Consider the following 25,946-nt stretch of genomic DNA (forward strand, 5'->3'; position numbering starts at 1 on the left):
TAATCATGTTGTTGCCCTTCTCAAAACCTGGTGGTTTCTCATTGTACTTAGGGTAAAATTCAAGGTCCTCACCATGGCCTTCAAAACCCTGCATAATCAGGCCCCTGATTATCTCTGTGACCTCATTTCATACTATATTTCTACCTATTTCACTATATTCCAGCTCCATTGGCCATCTCTCTCTTCCTCAAATGCACTCAGCCAGGTTGTACTTCAAGTTTTGAAATTGCCATTCCTTCTTCTTGGAACATTCTTCAGATACCTTGACATGGTCAGTTTCTTCTGGTCACTTGTGTCTCAGCTCAAATATCAGTTCCTCAAAGAGTCTGTCTTGGATTATCCTGTTCCAAAACCCACATCACCCTTACATTGCCCTGTTTTGTTGTTTTCAGAACACTTACCACTATTTACTATTATCTTATTTCTATTGTCTCTTTCTTGCACTAGATAAGTTACATAATACCTAGGACAGCATTTGTCTTGCTTATTTTTGTATCCCTAGTGCCCAGAACTACCTCTGGTGCATAATAGTCCTATTTTCATAAATATTTAAGAATGAAGGAGTAAATTTCAATGCTTGTTGCTATCAGCATTAACCCTTCTCTTAGAACTGTTATAGGCCCTTCCACAGAAAATAGTTGGATTGACCATGTGCCCAGATTATTTAAATTCTGATAGAAACTACAGACCTTGAACACCTGGAGGTAGATGCTGACATAGTAAGAGCAATGTATCCTACAAACCCCACGTGGGTGATACAATCTGTAATCATTTTCCCCTTTGCTACAGAAGGTGATGACTAATAAAAGCTACCATGTATTGAACATTTACCACATACTAGGCACAGAGTAGGCACTTACATGTATTAACTCATTTAATCCATGTAGTAATTCTATACATTAGGTATTATTATCGCCATTCTATAATCTTGAGAACTGAAGCTCAATCACATAGCTAGTAAATAGGGGGATCAGGAAAGGAACCTGGACAGTCTTACTCCAGAGTTAGAAGGTCCACGTTGATTTTACAACCAGCTCCAAGAGCTGATCGCTGTGCAATTTGCACGTGATGACTGAAATTATATACTTCTAGTGACCTAGTAGTTTTTTTTTCTTATTTTTTTTATTTTCAATTATGATGTTGGTAGTTTTTATTTTGGTGATCACTGCTTGCCAAACAAGCTTCACTGGGTTCTGTCACCATGACTGGTAACACGGTTTGCCATTTTGGCCATATTGGACCATTCTGAATGAGGCTGGATTGTAGTAGAGCAGTCATTTGAGGGCATTTTTTATGATCTTGCTCAATGGAGTAAAACCTCGTAGATAATGAATCCAAGGAGCTTACAGCAGGTGATGAGGCCTGGCTTGGGATTGTTATGAACATAACTGTTTCCTGAGCTTGTAGTAGTCATTGCCTATTACAGGTACTCTCTGACTTACTATGGTTCAACATAAGATTTTTTGACTTTATGATGGTATGAAAGTGATAAACACTTAGTGTGCTCATCAACCTATCGTGGGGTTATTTCCTGATAAACGCTTTGATATTTTCAACTTTCAGTGGATTTGTAGGGACGTAAGCCCTATTGTAAGTCAAGGAGCATCTGTATTTAGCTGCTGCTTTTGAGAAAGCTTTCAGTTTTGGGCAAATAGGAAGTCTGTGCTGAGTTGGATGCTAATAGCCTGAGTCTTAGTAGGGATCTCAAGGAGAGATGATGCTGTGACATATGCTGCCCAGTTTTGCCTTCTCAAGAGGCAAACCCACTACAGCAAAATGCAGCATTCACTTCTGATACCCACCATACAAATGCTCCTCTTCCCTCTACTTTCTGCTTGAAGAAAGATACCAAATACTAAGAAAAAAAAAAGACAAATGGTAGTATAAGTGAACACCCTGATAAGTAGTATAAATATGTACCACTAAACATGATGTAGTAATATAAATATGCAATATAAGTACATAACCCATAAACATGCTGTATGATATACAAGATACAGTAAAACTACATTTATGGTATGTGCGTGTGTATAAACAGCACTAAGACTTTTGAGATCTCCTCCCCATGTGTATGTGTATTTAAGCATATAAAAATAAATACACACATACTTATAGGTCTCCCTGCATACATTTTTTAAACCAGCAGGCACTGAGTCAACATGATAGAAAACTCAATGTGTTGTTTTAAATATAGTGTTATGATAAATACATATGTATGAATATAGTTAGGAGAAACATAGTTAACTTTAGATAGATGCAATCACTGAAGCCTTATTGTATCTCACAGCACTTAGGTATGCCTAATTTCTGTTGAATGGAACTGCTGCTTTGTCAGTTTACAGTATAAGCTGAGGTGTCACTAAAGCACAGTGATGATGATCAGTGGTCACTCAGATTTTTCTCTTGTAACAAACCTTTTTTCTTTGATTTGTTTTTAATGGCATTTGATAAAGTGTTCAAATATATGTAGTGACTTTTGGGGAGGCAGTACTACTTACTGTATTTAGTGCATTTATAGATTTTTTTTTAGATAAGTCACATAAAACGTACACTTGCTTACCATACTGTCCTATAGAAGGGAGGTATACAGAGCTGCATGGCCGGGCAATATGTTAGGGCCCCAGGATGGCCGCTATAAACTGCACCACAGCTGGGGCCTGAGTGGCATCTCAGAGTTGTCCATCTTAATTGTCCATACTAAAGCATGTTAACCCTTAGATTGCTAGGCTGCTATTTAATGCACTGCAAGAAAACGTGTCATGTGGAGCCTTATTACCTCCAAATAGTTCATAGTAAAGTATTTACCTTCTACTCACAGCACTTTATTTAAAAATTTCTAGTTTACCAATATACTTTATAAATCACTTTTTAAAAACATGGATTACAAGGAATTCATAATTTTCAAGGTACTCTAAAGAAAAACCTTCCCACTGTTATACTTATTTTGAGTTTATGCTCTAACTAAAGTGAAGTCACACATAATCCATTTATTTTAACACGTACAGACAGAGAATAAACATGCTTTCTGGGAAACAAGAATGTATAGAACCTGAAGGATTATTTTATCCTACAGTAATCTTGCAATTTGACAGGAATTAGAACAACTCTGAGAGTAACTTTCATCATCTGACTCTATCTTAATGCTGTCTTTCTTAATGCCAAAAAGATGATACTGACAATGAGACAGGTTAGTAGGATGGTTAACAGAGTAGCCTCTGGGACCAGATTACTTGGATTTTTATCCTAGCAATAACATTTACTAAAATGAATTTGAGCAAGTCACTTGACCTCTCTCTTCCTCAGTTTCCACATTTGTAAAACCATACCTCATAGAGTTGTTGAAGGATGCAATGTGTTAATGCATGTAAAAAGTCTGGCATGTAGTAAACACTCAATGCTAGCTGTGATTATTATTTGTATTATTGTTGTTATTATTGGCTGTGTGAACCAAAGACTAGTGTGTAGCCCATAGTTATTTCCCCAAGTAGAAGTCCCTACTTCTCATGTAAATGAATGCTATTTGAGTTTTGAATGCAGCTCTCAAGAACTCCTTAGCCACTTATAAAAGGTTTCCTCTATTGCTTATTGCCACCAAGAAGTCCTCCCCTCCCTCCAACTAAAACCTTTTTTTAAGAAGACTAACTATGGGAATGACTGGTAAGAATACCATACAGAGGAGTCTTTATCAATACCCTCATTTCCTGTGGCACGTATTACAAACAACTATTTTTTGTCACTTGAGCATAAGATACGTGAAGAAAACACAGAGATGAAAGAGAGAAGAAATACCACCATTATGACATATCTACCCTTTCCAACAGGCAAAACTGGTATGGGAGAAAAAACCTGATTAGAAGCAGTATGAAAAATGTATATGCACATGCAACTATATACAATACCTTTGCAGTTGAAGAATTTAAAATTAAGAGGAAATTTAGTTGGATTATCATGATTGTATCTCATTATTGGATTTATTCCTCTATAATAATTTCTGTCATTTACACTAACCAGTTCTTAATCTTCTTTACATTCTTATGTTTATCCCATATGGTATATATCCCTATTAATAAATCATATTGTTGAAAATCAGGCAACTTTTTGATGGTTTACTAAAATAAGGAGTTATATAGTTTTATATTTAAATGTGTTTTTCACCATAAACTTCATAAAATTTTTTAGCCTAAACTTCATGAAAATTAATTTTCAAACAAAAGGATACTTGATAATATTATATACTAAAGTAACAGTATATTTCATAAATATTATAATATTTAGTAATAGGAGGTCTTTATAGAAAATTAGATTTAATTTTAGTTAAGTGGATTTCTCAGCCTTTTGATAATATGGTGATAGTCTGTGGCATAATGTTTTATAATTTTTAAACCATGTACAACTTCCAGTTGATTCTGAATTTGATTCCTTTGTTTTTCTTGGAATGAAGACATTTAAAAATTTTTTCATTCTTTAATTTTGTTACTTTAAAGTTTATGTTATCTGATATAAGAATGGCTACCCCAGATTTCTTTTGGTTTCCATTTGCTTTGAAATTTATTTTCCATCCTTTCACCTTGAGTCTGAATGCGTCCTTGTGGGTAAGATGTGTTTCCTGGAGACAGCAGATACTTGGTTTGTGTTTTTTTTTTTTTTTATCCATTCAGCCAGCCTATGTCTCTTCAGTTGGCAATTCAAGACATTCACATTGAGAGAATTGATATTTTGGAGAGATTTCTGTTCATAATGTTGGATACACTCTTATTGTTTTGCTTTACCTCTCAAGCCATTGTCCAATCAGGGTTCTGGACTTTAAATTTTGGGTGATTTTACACTGGTGGGTGTCTAATTCACTGGTCAGTGTATAATGTAGGTCTGAGTACTTCCTGCAGGGCACAGGACTGGTCTTCACAAATTCCATCAGTGATTGCTTTTCTGGGAAAGTCTTTATTTCTCCCTCATATAAGAAGTTTAGTTTTGCAGGATAAAGAATTCTAGGTTGGCCATTATTCTGTTTTAGAGGACTGAGGATGGGTCCACAGTTCCTTCTGGCTTGTAAGGTTTCAGTTGATAAATCTGCTATTAGTCTGATAGGTTTTCCTTTGTAAGTTACCTGCTATTTTTGCCTTAATGCTCGAAGGAGTGCCTCCTTTGTGTTTACTTTGGCCAGCCTAATAATTATGTGAGTGGTGATTGCCTTTTCACATTGAGTCTCCCGGGAGTCCTTCTTGTACATGGATTTCTAGATTTCTGACTAGGCCAGGGAATACAGTGGTGGAGCGAAAAATCCAACAAGAAAGTGTAACAATGCTAAATATTTATGCACCCAACACAGGAGCACCCAGATACATAAAGCAAATCCTGATTGATCTAAATGACATGATAAACAGCAATGCCATAAAAGCTGAGGATTTAAGCACCCCACTGACAGAACTGGGCAGATCCTCCAAGCAGAAAATACGTAAAGAAACAATGGACTTAAACAGAATTCTAGAACAAATGGGCCTAACAGACATCTACAGAACATTCCACCCAAACAGTATTGAATGTACATTCTTCTCATCAGCTCATGGAACGTTCTCTAAAATTGATCACATCCTAGGCCACAAAACACACCTCAACAAATTTTAAAAAAATAGAAGTTATACCATGTATCTTCTCAGACCATGGTGGAATAAAACTAGAGACCAATTCCAACAGAAACACTCATCTCTACACAAAGTCATGGAAATTAAACAATCTATTGTTGAATGACAGTTGGCTCAAGGAGGAGATCCAGAAGGAAATGAAAAGATTCTTCAAACTAGATGACAACAGGATCACAAGTTATCAAAATCAGTGGGATTCAGCAAAAGCATTCCTGAAAGGAAAAGTAATAGCATTAAATGCCCACATCTAAAAGACAGAAAGATCACAAATCAACAAACTAATAAACTGTCTCAAGGAACTGAAAAAGGAACAGCCAGCCAATCCGAAACCCAGCAGAATATAAGAAATAACCAAGATCAGAGCAGAACTAAATGAAATTGATAACAAAAGAACTATACAGAAGATTAATACAACAAAAACTTAGTTCTTTGAAAAGATAAACAAAATTGACAGCCCTCTTGCTAGATTGACCAGAAGTAGAAAGGAAAGGACTCTAATAAGCTCAATTAGAAATGAAAAAGGAGAGGTCACTACAGACATCATGGAAATATAAATATTATCTTTGAATACTACAAAAATCTCTATACTGAAAAACTTGAAAATGTGGAGGAAATGGACAAATTAGTAGAAACACACAACCTCCTTAGGCTGAATCAGGAAGAAATAGAATTGCTGAACAGATCAATATCAAGCACTGAAATTGAAGCAGCGATAAGAAATATCTTCTAATTAAAAAAATCCGAGACAAGACGGGTTCACACCTAAATTTTACTAAACAAAGAAGAACTTACACTGCAGAAATTATTCCACAACATTAAGTACGATGGAATCCTCCCCAACTCATTCTTCGAAGCCAATATCACCTTGATACTAAAGCCTAGAAAGAACACAACAAAAAATAAAACTACAGACCAATATCCCTTATGAATATAGTTGCAAAAATTCCCTATAAAATCTTAGCAAACTGAATTTAACTGCACCTCAAAAAAATAATTCATCATGATGAGGTAGCTTCATCCCAGAGATGCAAGGATGGTTCAACATATGAAAATCTATAAATGTAATTCACCATATAAATAAAAGCAAGAGCAAAGACCATATGATCCTCTCCATAGACACAGAAAACAAACAAAATAGGGATAATTCAGTCATACCTTAAAATTATTAAAGCCATATATGATAAACCCACAGCCAATATCATACTGAACAGGGAAAAATTGTTTTAAGCATTCTAATCATCCAGTTCTAAGCATTCCCACTTAGAACTGGAACCAGATAAGGTTTCCCACTATCTCCACTTCTATTCAACATAGTACTAGAAGTCTTTGGCAGGGCAATCAGACAAGAGCGGGGAATCAAAGGTGTCTAAATGGGGGTAGAAGAGGTCAAACTTTCACTCTTTGCTGACAATATGATATTATATCTAGAAAACCCCAAAGATTCAACCAAGATACTCCTGTAATAAATGAATTCAGCAAAGTCTCAGGATACAAAATCAATGCATACAAATCAGGAGCTTTCATATACGCCAATAAAAGTCAAGCCAAGAATCAAATCAAAGATGCAACAACTTTCACAATACATGGAAGAAAATTAAATATTTAGGCATATATTTCACTAAGGATATGAGAGACCTATATATGGAGTACAACGAAACAATGAGAAAAGACATTGCAGAGGATGTAAACACATGGAAAACCCTACCATGCTCATGGATCGGCAGAATCAATGTTGTTAAAATGTCTATACTATCTAAAGTGATCCGCAGAATCACTGCAATCCCTATCAAAATACCAACATCATTTTTTGCAGATCCTGAAAAAATAATTGTATGCTTTGTATGGACCCAGAGAAGACCCTGTATAGAAAAAGCAATCTTAAGGAAAAAGAAGAAGTTGGAAGGCATCAATCTACCCGACTTCAAGTTATACTACAAAGGCTACAGTGACCAAAACAACATGGTACTGGGACAAGAACAGAGATATAGATAGACCTTTGGAACTAGACTGAGAACCAAGATATAAAACCATCCTCATATTGCCATCTGATCTTTGACAAAGTAGACAAAAATATACACTGGGGAAAAGAATCTCTACTCAATAAACAGTGCTGGGAAAATTGGAAATGTATATGCAGAAGATTGATACTGGATCCGTACCTCTCACAAGAATCAACTCACAATGGATAACAAACTTAAACCTTAGATATGAAACCCTAAGTATTCGCCTAGAAAATGTTGGAAAAACTCTTACAGACATTGGCCTAGGCAAAGAATTTATGAAGAAGATCCCCAAAGCAATCACAGCAGCAACAAAAATAAATAAGTGGGACCTGATCAAATTAAAAAGATTTTGCACAGCCAAGGAAACTATCATTAGAGTGAATAGACAACCTACAGAATGGGAGAAAATATTTGCATGCTACACATCCAATAAAGGGCTGATAACAAGAATCTATATAGAACTTAAGAAAATTAACAAAAAAACAAACAACCCCATCAATAAATGGGCAAAGGACATGAACTGAAACTTTTCAAAAGAAGAATAATGGCCAGCAAACATATAAAAAAGACCTCAACATCTCTAATCATCAGGGAAATGCAAATCAAAACCACAATGAACTGTCACTTAACTCCAGTGAGAATGGCTTTTATCAAAAAGTCCCAAAACAAATGTTGACATGGATGTGGAGAGATAGGAACAGCTCTTACACTGCTTGTGGGACTGCAATAAGTACAACCTGAATGGGAAGTAATATGGAGATACCTCAAAGAGCTAAAAGTATAACTACCATTTGATCCAGCAATCCCACTACTAGGCATATACCCAAAGGAAAAGGAGTCATTCTGTAATAAAGACTTCTGCACTTGAATGTTTATAGCGGCACAATTCACAATTGCAAAGATTTGGAAACATCCCAAGTGCCCATCAATACATGAGTATATTAATAAATTGTGGTATATGCATACTATGGAGTACTACTCAACCATAAAAAAACAGTGGTGAACTAGCACCTCTTGTATTATCCTAGATGGAGCTAGAGCCCATTCTACTAAGTGAAGTATCACAAGAATAGAAAAACAAGTGTCACATGTACTTATCATCAAATTGGTACTAACTGATGAACACTTAGGTGCACACATAGAAGTAATATTCATCGGGTACTGGGCAGGTGGGGGGGTTGATGGGATGGGTAAATTCCCAACTAATGGGTGCAGAGCGCACTATCCGGTGGATGGGCATGCTTGTAGCTCTGGCTTTGGTGTTGGAAAGACAATATATGTAACCAAAATGTTTGTATCCCCATAATATTCTGAAATCTAAAAATAAAATAAGACATTCAGAAAAAAGAAAAGACAAAATAACGATGCAAATCCAGTTTGTAAAAAAATAAATAAATACCTAAAGAAATAAATAATTGTTTTTCCCCAACGGGAAATTGATACAATAAGATTAAGTTTTCTCTAATTCTGTGTGTCTGTGTATGTGTGTGCAAATATGGATTCAGTTTTTCCATCTGACTGAAAAACTGAATAAGTCAGTTGGTAATAGCTCATCTATAGGTGCTTACAAGGAGTTTGGAATCATTGGTGCTACCACTCACATGATATAAAGGTATCCCCATGCAAATGAGAATACTATTTATGCGGTCTGTAGTTTTAACTTGCTGGTTTATTTTGCGGTCTTAATCTGATTCAGCCTTTTGATGTGTAATGAGCCAGTAATATTTCATGTGGATATGGGCTCTTTCCCTATTGATAGGAAATCAACAGTGAAAATCGGGCTGACTGTCTTGGCTGATTGTCACATCAGCTTCCTCTCTATCAGTATTCCCCTCTCAACCACGGGAGGCAGAATACCACTTGGCAAATATACCTAAACTGTCTAACAGATAGATGATTTTTTCTAACCCTTTTTAGAATCTGATAGAATGTAATGTCTCAAATAATACCAGGTGTAGCAGCAAAATTAATAAATACTCCTCCATAATTTGATACGTTGCTGGTGAATAAGATTAACAAGAAAGGAGAATATTTTATAGCTGGTGTCCTGGGTAAAATTTGTAGTCTTAACAGGTTTTCAAGTCCATAAAATGTTGCTGGCTTGCTCTAATGTATCCTTTATTATGTTATTCTAAATTTCTCAATGGGAAAAAAAACCCCTCAATTTCCTTGTAACAGTGGTGTTCTATAGCTTAAGGAATTAATTCCTAACCTCTAACTTACCATAGCTAGCTTTGTCATGTCCACTAAAATGATTGAATTTAGAAAGACAATAGAAATATTATGCTATATTTAGAGAATGTCACTTCTGTCTACCATGCATTACTATTTTTCATTATAATCTAGATTATGAAATATTTAAGGATATTTCAGAAAGTACAGAGAATAATATAAAGAATATCCATGTACTCACAATTTTATCAAATCTTAACATTTTTCCATATTTGCTTTAAGTGTATATTTTTTAAAGAAAATGAGCAATTGAAATCTTCAATGTAACTTTCATTCCCTCCCTTCCCAGAGGAACTACTATTCTGAATTTGGTGTTTATAATTCCCTTAAATGGTTGCACACTACACACACACACACACATACACACACATATGCATATACATGCACACTTTTAAATGATATATAGCATTATAGCATTATTTTGCATATAAGTGAAGACTTTTTATAAATGCTATCACTCTGGAAGTATTATTCTCCAAGTTGTTATTATCACTCAATTTCATGTTTTGACATTTATCCGTGTTGATAGATGGGGCCATAGTTCATTCATTTAAATTGTTTATAGCATTCCATTGTATGATATGAGAGGTTAGACAACTGTACAATTAGAGGGTATAGTCCCAACAAGACCACCATACTTCAGACACCAGCTTCAAGTTCAGGGATTTTGCAAAACCACCCTCAGTTTTCATTTGATAGAAGGACTCACAGGACTCATCGAAAGATGTTATTCTCACAGTTATACTTTATTATAGGGAATAGGTATAGATCGAAATCAGTAAAGGGAAGAGGTGCTTAGAATGGAACACAGGGAGGTTCCAAATGTGAAATTTCCAGTTGTCTTCTCACCATGGAGTCAGAACAGTGTTACTTTCCAAACATTGATGTGTGACAATACACATGAGTATGGCCAGTGACGGAAGCTCACCTGAGCCTCAGTGTTCAGAGTTTATATTGGAGGTCTATCACATAGGCATGACTGATTGCCCTTGGGCTTGATCTCAGTCTCCAGTCTCTCTGGAGGTTGACTGATTTATACATGACACACAGTCCCTACCCTAAATCATACTGTTGGTTATTCTGACATGGCCAGCCCCCCCACTAAGACTATTTGGTGTGGCCAACCCTAACCCTGAACCATATTGTAAGACGGGTGACCCAGTGCCCCCAGGCAAACAGACACTCCTTTCAGGCATGAGATTCCAAGGGCTTAGAGATCACCTCCTAGAAGCCGAGGACCAAGGCTAGACCTCTTTGGGGGCAAGGTGAAATTCTTGACTACACATACAAATATACCACATTTTCATTTGTGCATTCTCTTGATGGATATTTGGGTTGTGTGATATATAATATAGTACCTATTTTATTTATTTAATTAACGAACACTTATGTAATAGTGTGTGCCAGATACTGTCTAACTTCTTTAAAATATTAATTCAGTTAATCCCCAGAAGAACCTTATATGAATAAATGCTATTCTTATTTTACAGAGGAGAAAAATAGGATACACAAAAGCTAAATATCAGGGTCACACATCTAGTACGTAGAATAGTTGGCATATGAACCCAGACAATCAGAAGCCTTCCTTTAACCACTATGCTATGCTGCCTTAAAACAGTAAAGCAACAAATATTTTTTATATACATCTTCGTATACACATGTATGAGGAATTTTCTAAGATCTATACCTAACAATAGGGTTTCCACACTGTAGATGTGTGCATCTTCAACTTTACTAGATACTGCCACATTGCTATCCAAACTGATGTGTAAACATTTAGCAGTATATCTGCACATCTCTTTCCCAGTGTGTGCCTTGTCACTTTACTTTCTTTTCCCATTCAGATGTTTATAATTTTAAAGTACTCCATTTTAAAAATCTTTTTATGATTTTTGCATCTTATCAAAGAAATCTCTCTTTCCTTGAGCTCATAAATATATCCTTTTATATTTTCTTCTAAATGTTTTGCTTTTTATATTGATGGCTTTCATCTACCTGGAATTAATTTTGAATATGGTGTAAAGTAGGGATATAATTATTTTCACCACATGGATAACCTTTTTGTCCCCAAATTATTTTTTCAGTGGTATATTCTTTCCTCACTTGTTTGTAATGCCACTTCTGTCATAATCACTTCACTTAGTGACTTAAAACAACACAAGTTTATTATCTTACAGTCCCAGAAGTCAGAAGTGTAAAATGAGTCAGCCAGGATGCATCCTTTTCATGGCTCTAGCAGAGAATCTGTTCTTGCCTCTTATAGCTTCTAGAGGCTGCCTGCATTCCATGGCCTGTGCCCCCACTTCCAGCAGTGGCGTCAGTCTGACCTCTGCCCCCCTCTTTACGTCGTCTTCTCTGACTTTGACCTTCCTGCCTCTCTCTTTTAAGGACATTTGTGATTACATTGTACCTACCAGGATAATCTCCCTACCTCAAGATCCTTAATTTAATCCCATTTGTAAAGTCCTTCTTGCTATGTACTATAACATATTCATAGGTGCCAGGAATTAGGATGTGGACATTTTGAGAGGGTGGGGGACATTATTGAGCCTACCATAGTCGTCTTTCTGGACATTGCATTATTCTTTTCTTATGTTTTTGATTCATCCATTTTAAGCATACTCATTTTATAATCTGAATCAGATAGTTCTGTCTGAGTAAAGTTTGGGGAGTTTAATCCTGCTTTTGTGTCTGTTAATTCTCACTCAAGGTAAGATATGTTTCTTCATGTGTTATATGATTTTAGATTATCATCAAGGGACTCTATCTGTGGCCATCTTATGTGGCCTAGGTTGAAGTCTCATCCCAACAGAAAGCTTTAGCAATTTCTTCTACCAAGTCTCCAGGGTTACTACTCACTGACCCAGAGCTGCTCTTCGTGATATTTTATTGATTAAGGGGTTTTTGGATTATGTAGTGGTGTAATTTCAAATCCCCAACCTGTATGAGGACAGACCACTAGTTACAAATACAGAGGTGTAATCTTCCTCCCACTAGGGCTTAAGATAAAACGGGTATTTTTTGTTTGTTTGTTTTCTCCTTCTTTTAATAAATGGATTTCTTTCCTAGATCACCCTTTAACTGAAGTATAGCCCTTTAAGGATCCAGATGTTATAGGAGAATATCTCCTTTTCTACTCCCTGTCTTGTTTGGATTTAAAGGTCTCTTCTCTCCCTACATGGGCATTAAAACCTAAGCGTTTAGATTACTACTGAGATAGGCAAACTCCTTAGAGCTTCTACTACATTAACTTACATGCTTACTGCTCTGGTTTTCAGTCCCTAGTTTAGTTTTGGCTACTGGAGATTTTTCTTACTTTTATGGTAAATAAAATCTCCAGGGGTCTCCCAAATTCTTCTCTTTGGTTCTTCCTTAACACTTCTTGATGATGATTTCTGTTAGATGTTTCATACATTGCCTCTTGAGTCTTTTTGTGGTTTATGTACCTTAGGTAGGCAGGAGCTGATTTTGGGGGGGATATTTAACCCTTGCTCAGAGACACTTTCGGTTTGGTCACAGTTCTAGGTATCAACATTTTATTAATTACAGTAGCACCTCTGCTGTGTCAAGATATTATTAATCTTACCTCTGAGAGATTCTTAATACCATGATAGAGAAAATAATTACCAAAATGCTTTTTTTGTAATACCAATTATTAAATATAAGATACTTAAAATGCTTTTACCTTAATTTTCAACCAAATTATCATAATTCTCATTTTCCTCTTCTCAGGATGTGTGCTGTGTTTGGTGGAATCTATTGTCTTCGCCACTCAGTACAGTGCCTTGTAGTGGACAAAGAATCCAGAAGGTAAGGATGATATAAGTAACCTTCCTATATTTATATCCCAAACACAGGTGAAAAATGCTAAAGTCAATTTAAAAAAAATGATTCTTCAAAAATCCTCCTTGGTATTAATAACATATCAACCTTGATTAAAAGTAATTTGTGTTTAGGTCCTCCAGAACAAGGAAAGTGAGTTCAGAATATAGAAACTAAATTAATTTCCCTGCAATATGACTATAGTTCCTGATCATCCAAGCTTGGAAGACAAATCATTTCAGCTGCCGGGGGTGGGTGATGAGTGATGTTAGTTTTCCTTGTGGCCTTACCTCCTCTAATTGATTTTCATCAGATGACAACAAAGCCCTCTGTTATTACATTTTTAAAAATGGAGCTCACCTAAAGACTCATCAGATTAATCTCTGCTGATAATGCATGTCACTCCAAGAGAAAAGAGTTTAATGAGTTTTTAGGTAGATTGTTGTCATAAACTATGCTGCCCTCTTATCTGAGGATAAATTCTTTTACAGCAGTATCAGGCCTACAAACTGGTTTAAGATTGAAATAAGAATTTAAAAAAAAAAAAAGCTGAGCACCATCTATTTATCTGTGTATTTTATATTTCAGTTATATTTTTCTAAGATTTATTATTTACTAAGATATGTGTTTGAATTATACTAAATGAAATATTCTATAATTTCTAGGTTTTATATTGAAATTTAAGTGGATCAACTGGATCAAATTTTGGGAGCTATTTAAATAGCTGTGTTTTTCTTTTTTGTTACATGTTCTCAATCATCTGTTGACCTTGGATGACTGTTTTTTGGGGTTTATAAAAAATTATATTATCGAGGTCATAAAATACCTTAGTATCCTGAACTGGAAGCTTAAATAATATAAATTTTAAGCTGTTTCTTTCATTTACAGTAATGTATGGTTTAAGTGGCATAAAATGTCTATTAACTTCTCATAGACTAGTTATAGTGTAATAGCTAGTATTTTGAGGTATGGTGAAGAAAAAACTCTAGAAACATGTAATATTTAGTGAACTTGCTTTAGAAGAGTAATTCTGTAGTGTAAGATAAAATTAACACACAGTTTAAAAGGCTTGTAAAGTACCTTTAGCTCTTTAACAGAAAAGTACTACATAAATGAAACATGCTAACCTAGAGTGAAAAATCTATCCCTAAAAGCCCAGAATATGCTCCTTCTAGATCTTGGCTCATGGCGAGCTCTATAGAAAGTCATGAAGGAATAGTTAGTTCTCTTTATGATGCCTAGAGTCATTTTTCCTTAAGAATTCATTTTGGAGTAAGACTATTCCCATGACTGAAAGCCAGATAATGAATTGCTTGTTTGGTGCTTATTTGCTTAGATCCTTTTACCCCTTATGGGCCCCATTTGAGTCCCACATGTTACTCTCAGTGAAATGAAGAATTTTCATGGCTCATATTTGTTTTTTTAAAAAATCAGTATGCTAGTACAGTAATTGCATTTGTTGAACTCAAGGCTACGTTTACTTTACCTTTGACCTTGTTTTTATGACATACTCTGAACAGAGGAACTCTTTTTATTGTGTGGTGCAGATTCTAGTTATAACAGATAGGTGAGGGCTAAAGGTCTAGAGAACAAAAATACCTCCAGAATGGTAGTTTTCAAACTTTCATGTGTCTTAAGAATTACCAGGTAAGCTTGTAAAAACTGCAGATTTTGGTGCCTCACCCTTAGAATGTGAAATTGGGTAATATGCTTAGGGTGGAGCCAGGGAATTTGTAGTTTTAAAGAGCACCTCGAGTGAATCTAATGTAGGAAGTCCTTAGATGATGCTGAGAAACACTGTAAGGTAAAGTTGAGGATTTAGCTAAGGGTATTGTTTTCTATGATGGACTGGGGGCTCTAGGTCTTAATTCAGTCTAAGGCCTTATCAAGATGAACCTGCCAGACACACTGGCATTCAAATATGAATTTTAAATAGGTAGACTGTTTCTAATTTAACATTTCTTTTATATTTTCATAAAAAGACCTCAAGCATAACATTTGTTGTTTAACAGCTCCTAAGGCATGAGTAAATGTCAGAAAGTCCTGGGATGAAAGAAGACTTGGAATTCCATCAGTGCCATGAATGATAGTGGGCAAATCCTTTTCTCTGGGCCAGTTCCTTTATCTGTAAGATGAGTGACATGGACTCTGCAGTAATCTACGAGTCTCTTCCCAAATTTGACATGCTTTGGTTGAGTTATTTAATGTTCTTAAAAAAGACTTTTCCTTAATATTTAGAAATAAATGATCTTAAAATATTTTATATCCCCAAATGTAAGCCATTCTCACATAGTGGCTAATTTTCAGTCCCAGTGAGAAATTTAAAAAAAATTGAACAACTTGTATGTGTCTATTTTTATGAATATAAATAGGTCTATTTGTGTATCATATATTATATATTGTACATTATATATTATTACATTAGTAGAACCCAGTTTTCCAGTGAACATCATCTTCTTGTCCATCTTGTTTTTTGTTTTTTTTTTAAGATACAACCATTTTGAATTCCATATATGATTCTCTTACTGGAAAATTTATTCCAAGCCACAACTATTTATTTCTGTAATAGGACAGTTTTTAAAAGTACCTGCATTCATAATATTCCTGGTATCTACCGTATTCTCACTATATTGAATTGCTTAAGTGATCTTTAAAAGTTTTAAGAGACAAGCAATACTTGAAAACTGTACATTAATCTCCAGTAATAATTACCAAATTTATATTAATTTTTGCCTCTTTAAAAAAATCTATTAAATCAAAGAGTCTCTATAAACATCTAAAGTTAGCATTGATTCAGGTTGGCTCAGGTTAATGTATCTTCCCCAAACACTACTTTGTCATTCAAAATCAAATAATTGAGAGTGATACCAGTAATAGGATGTGTTTTGTCAGGACTTGAATATAAAGTGAGGGATAATTTTTTCAGGGAAAAACCTTGACCTTATAATTGGGCATATCCAGCATACATTTTTTTTTAAGGAGTCCAGGTTGACTTAGACAGTTGTTTATTCTAAGTAAAATTAGACTATTAAGTAAGGAATCTGCAGAGATTTGCATTTGTCCCCGTGTAGTTTTAGTTTGCCTTTCTTTCCCAAGTTTCCTATGTGGAACACTTGACATCTCCCCTTTTAGTGTAGTTAAGAGCTACTCACACTTCATGTCAAAGTTCTAAATGTATTTCCTAATCCCACAGACTAGATCTGCAGTCCCCAACCCCTGGTCTGTGGTCCGTTAGGAACTGGGCCACATGGCAGGAGGTGAGCAACAGGCAAGCAAAGAAACTTCATCTGTTTTTACAGCTACTCCCCATCACTCTCTCGCATTACTGCCTGAGCTCTGCCTCCCACCCATGAATTTGGTCCTTGGTACCAAAAAGGTTGGGGACCACTGGACTAGATCACAACCCTCTGCCAGCCCCGTGTAAGGTCCTCTTACATGATTATTTGCTAAGTTCTCTGTAAGAAAAGGCAGAATCTCACTATTAAATCTCCAGAGCCAAGGCAGCTTTCTAGCACTCATTATACTCAATAACTTTAAGTTAAATGAATGAATGGAGATTAAAGATTGATTAAAGCCTTTTTGGTGCTTTTCACCTTCCATTTAGGAAAACTGATAAAAGCATAAATGATCATAGCACTGAATTTAATGTGGTGATTGCACATCAAAAAACTATATAAACTTTGAGAGAAGAAATAGGGCATTGAGGAGGCACATGAAATAATGGTGTATGGAATATGTAACCAAATGCATACTTGTTTTCAGCTAGATCTTATTTTTCATTTTTGTTTAATCCATTAGCTCTGCTTTCTTAATTTCAGAGGACATAGGTATGTATCAGTGGTTCTTTTCTATACCTTCTCACTAAATTCTAATACTGCAGTCTTCTGTTGACTGTTTTTAGAAACACTGAATGCTCTTGTTGAATAGCTTTCTTTTCCTTTGCAGCTATGCTGACCAGGTAAAACTCCTGTAAATTAGTTTTCGCCAGTTAGCTATATCATATTTGACATCAGGGTAAAGTAGAGATAACTTTGGACCAGATATGTCTGTAACCAATAGTCCTAATCTAATTACTTCAGCTAGTGTGTCCTGAGTACTTCAACTGTCTCACTTACTAGATTTACTACTATGGCTATTTATTGGAGATATCTTTTTCTGACGTCAGGAAAAGCTATGCCTTTTCCAGATACTTGGAAGTTAGTAATGAATAGTATATTAGACCAAGCATGACATGACTGACTTTCAATACCATTAGTTGTTGTGGAAGCTCTGATTTTAGCATGCCCCATTTGCAAAATGGTAGTGATCATATTCTAGATATTTAACCTCTGCCAACCCCCATGCTAGTTGCTATGGGGATAAAAAGGTGAATGAAGCATAGACCCTGTCCTTGTGTGCAAAGAGAATACAGTAAATAGTGTAGCTCTGAAGTCACATAGATTGGATTTAGATCTTTGTCACTTACTATCTCTATGAACTTGAGCAAGTTGTATAACTTCTCTGTGACCCAGTTTCTTTATCTAGAAAGTGAGGCAACTGACAGTACTTAACCTCACAGGGTTATTATGAATATTAACTGAACAAATAAAACTTATAGAACCATTTGTTATACATTGCAAAAGCTCAATATATATTATCTAGTAGCAATTATTAATGTAATTGGAGACCTTGGAATCCACTGAAGACAGACTTATTGTGAAGATCCTTCTGTACTGTGCTAACGTGTTTGGACTATAATCAGTGGTAGTTTTATTTTATTTTATCTTTTTATTTTTTGAGACAGAGTCTCACTCTGTCACCCCAGCTAGAGTGCAATGGTATCATCATAGGTCACTGAAAGGTCAAACTCCCGGGCTCAAGCAGTCATCCTGCCTCAGCCTCCCGAGTAGCCGAGACTACAGGCACAAACCACCATGCCTGGCTAATTTTTCTATTTTTTTTTTTATAGAAACGAGATCTCGCTCTTGCTCAGTCTGGTCTCAAACTCCTGACCTCAAATGATCCTCTCGCCTCGGCCTCCCAGAGTACTAGGATTACATGCATGAGCCACTGCACCTAGCCCCAGTGGTAGTTTTAAACAAGATTAGATTTGCTGCTTTTAAGTTAGTAATTCTGGCAGTGATTTGAAAGAAGTACTGTGATGGGAAGCGATTCTTTACTTCCTAATCAGAGATGCTGTATCTTTTTTTTTTCTTGTCTCTCTACTGTTTACATGCACAGAATACTTCCATCATTCATCCATCCCCCCATCTATGCACCAAGTATTAGTTGTTTTTTATGTGCCTGGCACTGGAGATACAGCAGAGAACAAGACGATCAGGTTCTTTGTTCTTGTGGAGCTTACAGTCCAGTGAGGGGCATTATAGAACAAATACATTAACAAGATAATTACACATTGAGATCTGTTCAGTATGCATATCTGGCTCCTTCTCTCCCTATTTAAAAAGCCTCAGTGGCTTTATATTACCTCAGAATAAAGTCTGAGACCTTTTTACATGACACATGAGACTCTGCAACCTGGCCCATGCCTGGCTCTCTGGGCTCATCTCTCTTCTCTCCTTGCTTCCCATCTTACTGGCAGATAATACTGAAGTGCTTGTAGGATTCTGTACCTACTCTTCTCTTACTGGCCTCTGTACTCCTGCAAGTGCTGCCCTTTTACATGAGATGTTCTTCTCCTTATTTGCTTGCTTAACTGTATTTCATCCTTTAAAAGCAGCAAATGTATCACTTCCTCCAAAGAGCATTCTCTGATACTCCACCCCTCCACCCTAAGCCGAGTTAGGTACCTCCCCTTGATACTCAGTAATGCCCTGTCCTTATCTCTTATCACTAGACTTTTCCATTGTCTTAAAATTGTCTAGGTCTGAATCTTTATTATTTTGGGAGCTTCTTTTTTTTTTATTTCAGGGTATTATGAGGGTACAAACATTATGGTTACATTTTATGTCTTTGCGTCACCCAAGCAAGGGTTAGAAGCATGCCCTTCCCCCCTACAATGCTCCCCTTGTCCTTTAGTTGCAGGTTTACCCTCCATCCCCCTAATCCTTGGATTGTATTTCTGCCATGTGAGCACCCTAATGTTCATCAGTTAGTACCAATTTGATGGCGAGTACAAGTGGAGCCCATTCTTCCAATCTTGTGATACCTCACTTTGGATAATGGGCTTAAGTTTCTTTAGGGCAAGACATTTTTATTCTTATCTCTTAGAACAGTGCTTGTCACATAGTTGTTATACCCTACGTTTATGTTGAACAAATGAACTACCAATTTGCTAGCTGTCCACTGTCTTATTAGACATAATAATAGTCTAAGGTAGTATCCGTGGAGTTGGAGAGAAGAGGCTAGTTTCAAAAAATATTTATAAGGTGGAATCAAAATGTTGTAGCAGACTAGATGTGGGAAGAGAGATTTGAGTTAGGGAAACTCTGCTGGTTATGCCATTACCTGATTTAGGGATTCCAGGGGTGGGGGAGCAGGTGAGGAGCCATGATAAACTTAGTTAGGGGCATACTAGTTTTAAAAAGGGCTTCGATAATGATATTGTATCATTTACTTGAAATTTGACAAGAGCAGATTTTAAATGTCCTCACTCTCCCCCGAATAGTAACTATGGGTAGTGATGGATATGTTAATTAATTGGTCTGTAATCATTACACAGTGTATGTATATATCAAATCATCACTTTGTATGCCTTGTATAATATATATACAATTTTTATTTGTCAATTAAATACTTACTAGAAGGGAGCTTGGAGTCTACCCCAAAAGAAATAGATAATAGTTAAAAATATGAATATAGAGCTGAGAAAAGGTCAGAGCAGAAAACCACAGATTTAGAGTTATCTACCTGTTAATGGTGTTTAAAACTATTGGAGTCTATTGGAGTGGATTTTCACCCAAGAAAAATGAGTGGAAAGCATTTTGGGATAGTTTCACAGATGGCATGGCATTTGAATTAATGTGTTTGAGAAACCTCGGAAGAGCATAGTGACTAGGGAAAATTATTTTCTTTCCTTCAGTGATTGGGAATCTTCTAATTTCCTTAATTAATATATTTTCCTTTTAATTATTTCACTTGCGATTTCTGCTTTTTTTTTCACCGTATAATTAGGGTATTAATTCTGAAGATCATAGAAATTGGATACCTGTTTTAATGTTATTTTTGTTTTTCGGGCCAAATTCCAGATACTGAGTTTTCATCTTACTGTATGTTTTTTTTTTCCTTATCATCATTTTGCTATTTATACCCTACTATCATTGAACCAAGAACTGAATAACTATTATGATTTGTTGATTTAGAAAGCTTCACTCTAGAAATGTTCTGTCTGGCTTCAGTGATTCTTATGATCAGCTTGGTCATTGTGTCCCTGTAACTGGGAACAACTATCATGTTCCTTTTCAATTTACTATTTATGAGGCTCAGAAAGGCCCTCAACTAAATCCTAAATGCTGTTAATCTTTAATGGCCTCCTTGGGTTTATGTGGGAGGGATGGGCAGGAGGGTGTTTTAATGTCTCTGGCAGCACTGTTTCATTTTGCTGTTTTCCATTACTTAAATGTCATCTGATTTTTTATATTAATCTTTATAATGCAAAGACTAAGTCTAGGTCCCAAATCAATATTCTTTTCTTCATTGTTCTCCCAATTAGGCTGAATATATGACAGTAAGTCAAGTATCTGAGGGGAAAACAAATCTTATCACTTGCTTAAACATGTCTTGGGTTTGAACAGCTTTGATTAGGCCTAGAGCCTTAATACTTCAGAGTGAGACTATAAGGTGGTTATGTTTTTATCATCTATTAGACCGAGACTGGGCATATGCAACCATCACCTCAGTGTCTGCAGAAATACTTTCTCTGTGCCTGTAGCCCTTCACTTTTCTCTACCTAGCACAATATAAAGATACAACAGTAGCAGTGGCATGCTCGGAAGTGATTCTTTCCTGGGATTTGGGAGCTTATCAGAATCTCCAGGGGTACTTATCATTTGAAAACGTCCCCCAGGTGTGATTCTGATTTGCTTCCTTTTCCTCCGCCTCCTCCTCCTTTGAGAATCAGTGTTTCATCAGAAACTTCAGCATAAATAGGTACAATTTTAGTATCTTATCCTTGCATAGTTGAGCTCCTAGTCATCAGACCACATACTTACCTTTTGATTGATCCCTAATAGTACTTTCTAATACCATAACTTCTGAAACCAATGTCTACTTGTCACCAAAGGTGTAGCTACTACCAAAGTAGCCCTTTGAGTGTTTGGAAGCCTGTAAAGCAGAGGTCTCCACAAGATTGAAGGCCAGGTGTGGTTTATTTAAATGGGAACCCTTTGCAAAGAATTACACTTGAATCCAGGATTTACACCAACATTCCTTCTCCAGTTTTAACATTTTATGATGAACGTTTTCAAACTTACACCAAAGTGGAAATAATTTCAGAGTGAACAGCTTTATATCCACCACCTATGTTCTACAACGTACTTGCTTAATCACATATCTACCCAAATATCCATCCCTCTATCCATCTGTTGATTCATCTTTTTTATGCATTTCACAGTAAATTGCAGATCATCAGTAAAATTCCCCCTAAACACTTCAACATGCACACCATTAACTAGAGGTCAATATTTGTTTAGTTTTTTTTTCTTTTGATGTAAAATTTACATACAGTGAAGTGTCCAAATCTTAAGTAGTAATGATAAACCCATATAACCCAAGCCCCTATCAAGATGTAGAATATTTAACACTCCCTTTTTTCCTGCCCAAATTATTCCCTCTTGACTTTCTATAATTCTCTGAATTAATGATAAGAAAAAGGCTTGTCAGTGCTTACAGCATAAATAGGGATCAATGTTTAATGACAGCCCGAAGTACATTGTGTTTCAAATGGTATATGAATGTTTGAAAACAGGACACTGAATGAATAACTTACCTTTTCGGTTTTTAAATAATTATTTTGGAAAATATCTAGGTATAAATATCTTATCTACTTAGTTAAGTATTTTATAAGATAAGAGCTGTAATTTAATGAAATGTGAGGAGGTATGGATAAAAACAGAAGTGGGGAAGAGAAAGGAAGTAGACATGAGATGGGAACAATCACATAAATATTAATTTAATGTACCAAGTGTTATATTAAAATGTGGTTAATTGGTTAAAACATGTGTACATATAACATGAGTAGATATCATAGTCTATCCTGATGACAGTGGTATGCCCTTTATTCAAGAATATCAGCATATCATAAACTGCCTTTAGAAAATACAAATTAACTGTCTCTCCCTGTTCTTGGATTGGATTTTAGTCATTTTTTAAATGCCTTTATGCCTGATAAATATCACTTATTTGACTTAATGTTAGAATTATTGAGTGTATTTAATTTATACCGGTATATTTTAAATACTATATGAGTTTTAAATTATTTGCTTGCATTTTACAAGGGCGACATATAAGTGTATTTCTGATAAAATAATTCTGGTCCCAAAAGGAGAAGCTGTGACAAAAGTAAATTGATATTTCCATAATAAAAAGATATAGCAAACACAGTCATTTGCATATAGTTCCTGAAATATTGCATACTGGCTTTGTCGGTGCTGGTAAGTCCATTTCAAGGATGTCGCCCTTAGTCCATTAGTTTGGATAATGAGCCCTATAAAGTACATTTATAACTTGTGGCACTGCAAGGAGATGGATTCTAATTTTTATCCTTTTATCTAGACACATTGAAAGAAGGTCAATGGAGGGTTCTGTGTGATTCATTGTCCCAACACATATCAGATGACAGAGACCTGATAATGTCCGCGCATAAGTGTTTTCCTTATTTGGAAACAGCACTTGAAAGAAATCTTTCTATGATCATCCTTTGAAGTAAAGTGAAAACAGATATTAAAAGAAGCTCTATCCCTTTTTTTTCTGCTTCAGACATTATCAAATGTGTGACCAGATAGCTATTCTTGAATAAAAGAGAAAGCAACACTTAACAGAAAAATAAAAAGCTTTTAGTGGCTTTTATAAGCTGTGAAATATAACAAGATATTTAATCAACTCTTCTCTCCCTCTTTTCTTAGAGCTGTTAATAATAAAAAAAATAACCTGTTTCCTAAACAAAGGAAAAGCTTCTATGTTCCTAAACATTAGGAAAGCTTATAATTATACTACTAATACTGTTCCTAACTTTACTCTTACTTATTAATGGCATTCAAAAAAGTATTAAAGTTGTATTCTTTGTTCATTTTATAGTTCAAAAGACCTTAAAATAGCAGCAAGAATATATATTCTATAATTTAGTGTCAGCTTTATATCAGAAAAGACAGAATAGTAGGCAATTTTTAAATCTTGCCTTTACAAGAAATTGATATTAGATTCAAAATTGGTAGCTGATTATGTTATTTTCTTAATTATTTAATCATTAATGTGAACTTTTTTGGTATGCTTATCTTCTTTATAGATGTAAAGCAATCATAGATCAATTTGGTCAGAGAATAATCTCTAAGCATTTCCTTGTGGAGGACAGTTACTTTTCTGAAAACACATGCTCACGTGTGCAATACAGGTAAGGCAGCCCTCCACCCATTAGTCAAAAGAAGGTGAAACAGGAAACTTTAGCTGTGTGATTGTATTGACATTTCTATATGATTTTGTTATTCAAGTAACATGCAAATATATACCAAACCAAAGATACAGTCTGTATCTTACCACTCTTACAGGGTCTGGTTTTGGAGGGGCCTAGCATAATTTCAACTCCTTTGCTTCAGCTGGGGTTTGTCTGTAGGTCACACACACATCCTTCTTTCATGAGCCAAGAAAAGATTAAAGCAGAACTTGACTTGGTTTTGGGAGGTGACACTTTTATCCTGACTGAAATCTTTGAAACATGCCTTCTGGTGGTTATATAACTATAAATGAAACTTATCCATGGAATCTGTATCACTGCTTTACTATTTTGTGCATTACAGGCAGATCTCCAGGGCAGTCCTGATTACAGATAGATCTGTACTAAAAACAGATTCAGATCAACAGGTAAATTCAGTCCTATGCTTTTAAAATAAAAGTTGTATATATTAAGGTATACAGAGTGATACTTTGATATACACATACATGGTGAACTGATTACTACAGTCAAGCTGATTAACATACCCATCTCTTTACAGAGTTACCTTTTTTTTTGGTAAGAACACTTAAGATCACCTCTATTTGCAAAATTTAAGTATACAATACAGTATTATTAACTGTGGTCTCCATGCTGTACATTAGATCTCTAAAAGTTATTCTTCCTGCATAACTGAAAGTTTGTGCCCTTTGACCAATATTTCCCCATTTTGCCTACCTCCTAGCCCCTGACAACCACCACTCTACTTCTATGAATTTGACTTTTTAGATTCCACATATAAGTGAGATCATATTGTATTTGTCTTTCTGTTTCTGGCTTATTTCACTTAACATAATGTCCTCTGGGTTTATCTGTGTTGTCACAAATGGCAGGATTTCCTTTTTAAAGGCTGAGTAATATTCCTCTGTGTATGCACATGTGCACACCCCCCCCCATATTTTCTTTTTCAGTTCATCCGTTGCCAGACACTTAGGTTGTTTCTAAATCTTGTCTGCAACAAATAATGCTGTAGTGAACATGGGAATGCAGATATCTCTTTGAAATACTGAATTCATTTCCTTTGGCTGTATACCCAGAAGCAGGATTGCTGGATCATATGATAGTTATATTTTTTAATTTTTTGTGGAACTTCCTTACTGTTTTCCATAATGATCGTACCAATTTATATTCCTATCAACGGTGTACGAGGGTTCCCCTTTTCCTACATCTTTACCAACACTTGTTATCTCTTGCCTTTTTGATGCCAGCCATCCTAACAGGTGTGAGGTGATATCTCATTGAATTCTCTACTTTTTAATAACATCATCACTAATTTAATCTATGCGGTAGTATGTGTAAGTCAATATTGGCAAAATAAAACATATTAAGCCATATGTACTAAAGTTTGTATATCACTTATCTGAAATGATTATGTCTAGAAGTGTTTTTTTTTTTATTTAAGCATATTATGGGGGTACAAATGTTTGGGTTATGTATATTGCCCTTACCCCACCCGAATCAGAGCTTCAAGCATGCCCATCCCCCAGACGGTGTGCACCACCCTCATTATGTGTGAATATATCCATCCCCTCCTCCCCCTCCCATCTCTCCAACACCCAATGAATATTATTGCTATATGTGCACTTAAGTGTTGATCAGTTAACACCA

At 35.6% G+C, this 25,946-nt stretch overlaps 1 protein-coding gene across 1 annotated transcript in view; it reads left to right on the plus strand.

Annotated features, from left to right (window-relative positions):
- CHM (choroideremia (Rab escort protein 1)) overlaps nt 1–25,946 on the plus strand; it is a 169,859-nt gene that overhangs the window by 107,902 nt on the left and 36,011 nt on the right. The window contains exons 9-11 of the mRNA XM_012647137.1: nt 13,607–13,684; nt 24,138–24,242; nt 24,646–24,709. Of these exons, the coding sequence (XP_012502591.1) occupies nt 13,607–13,684; nt 24,138–24,242; nt 24,646–24,709 (247 nt within the window). The remainder of the gene's footprint in view (nt 1–13,606; nt 13,685–24,137; nt 24,243–24,645; nt 24,710–25,946) is intronic.

Source organism: Propithecus coquereli, unplaced genomic scaffold, assembly GCF_000956105.1.
Source record: "Propithecus coquereli isolate 6110/MARCELLA unplaced genomic scaffold, Pcoq_1.0 Scaffold257, whole genome shotgun sequence".
Taxonomy (NCBI): domain Eukaryota; kingdom Metazoa; phylum Chordata; class Mammalia; order Primates; family Indriidae; genus Propithecus; species Propithecus coquereli.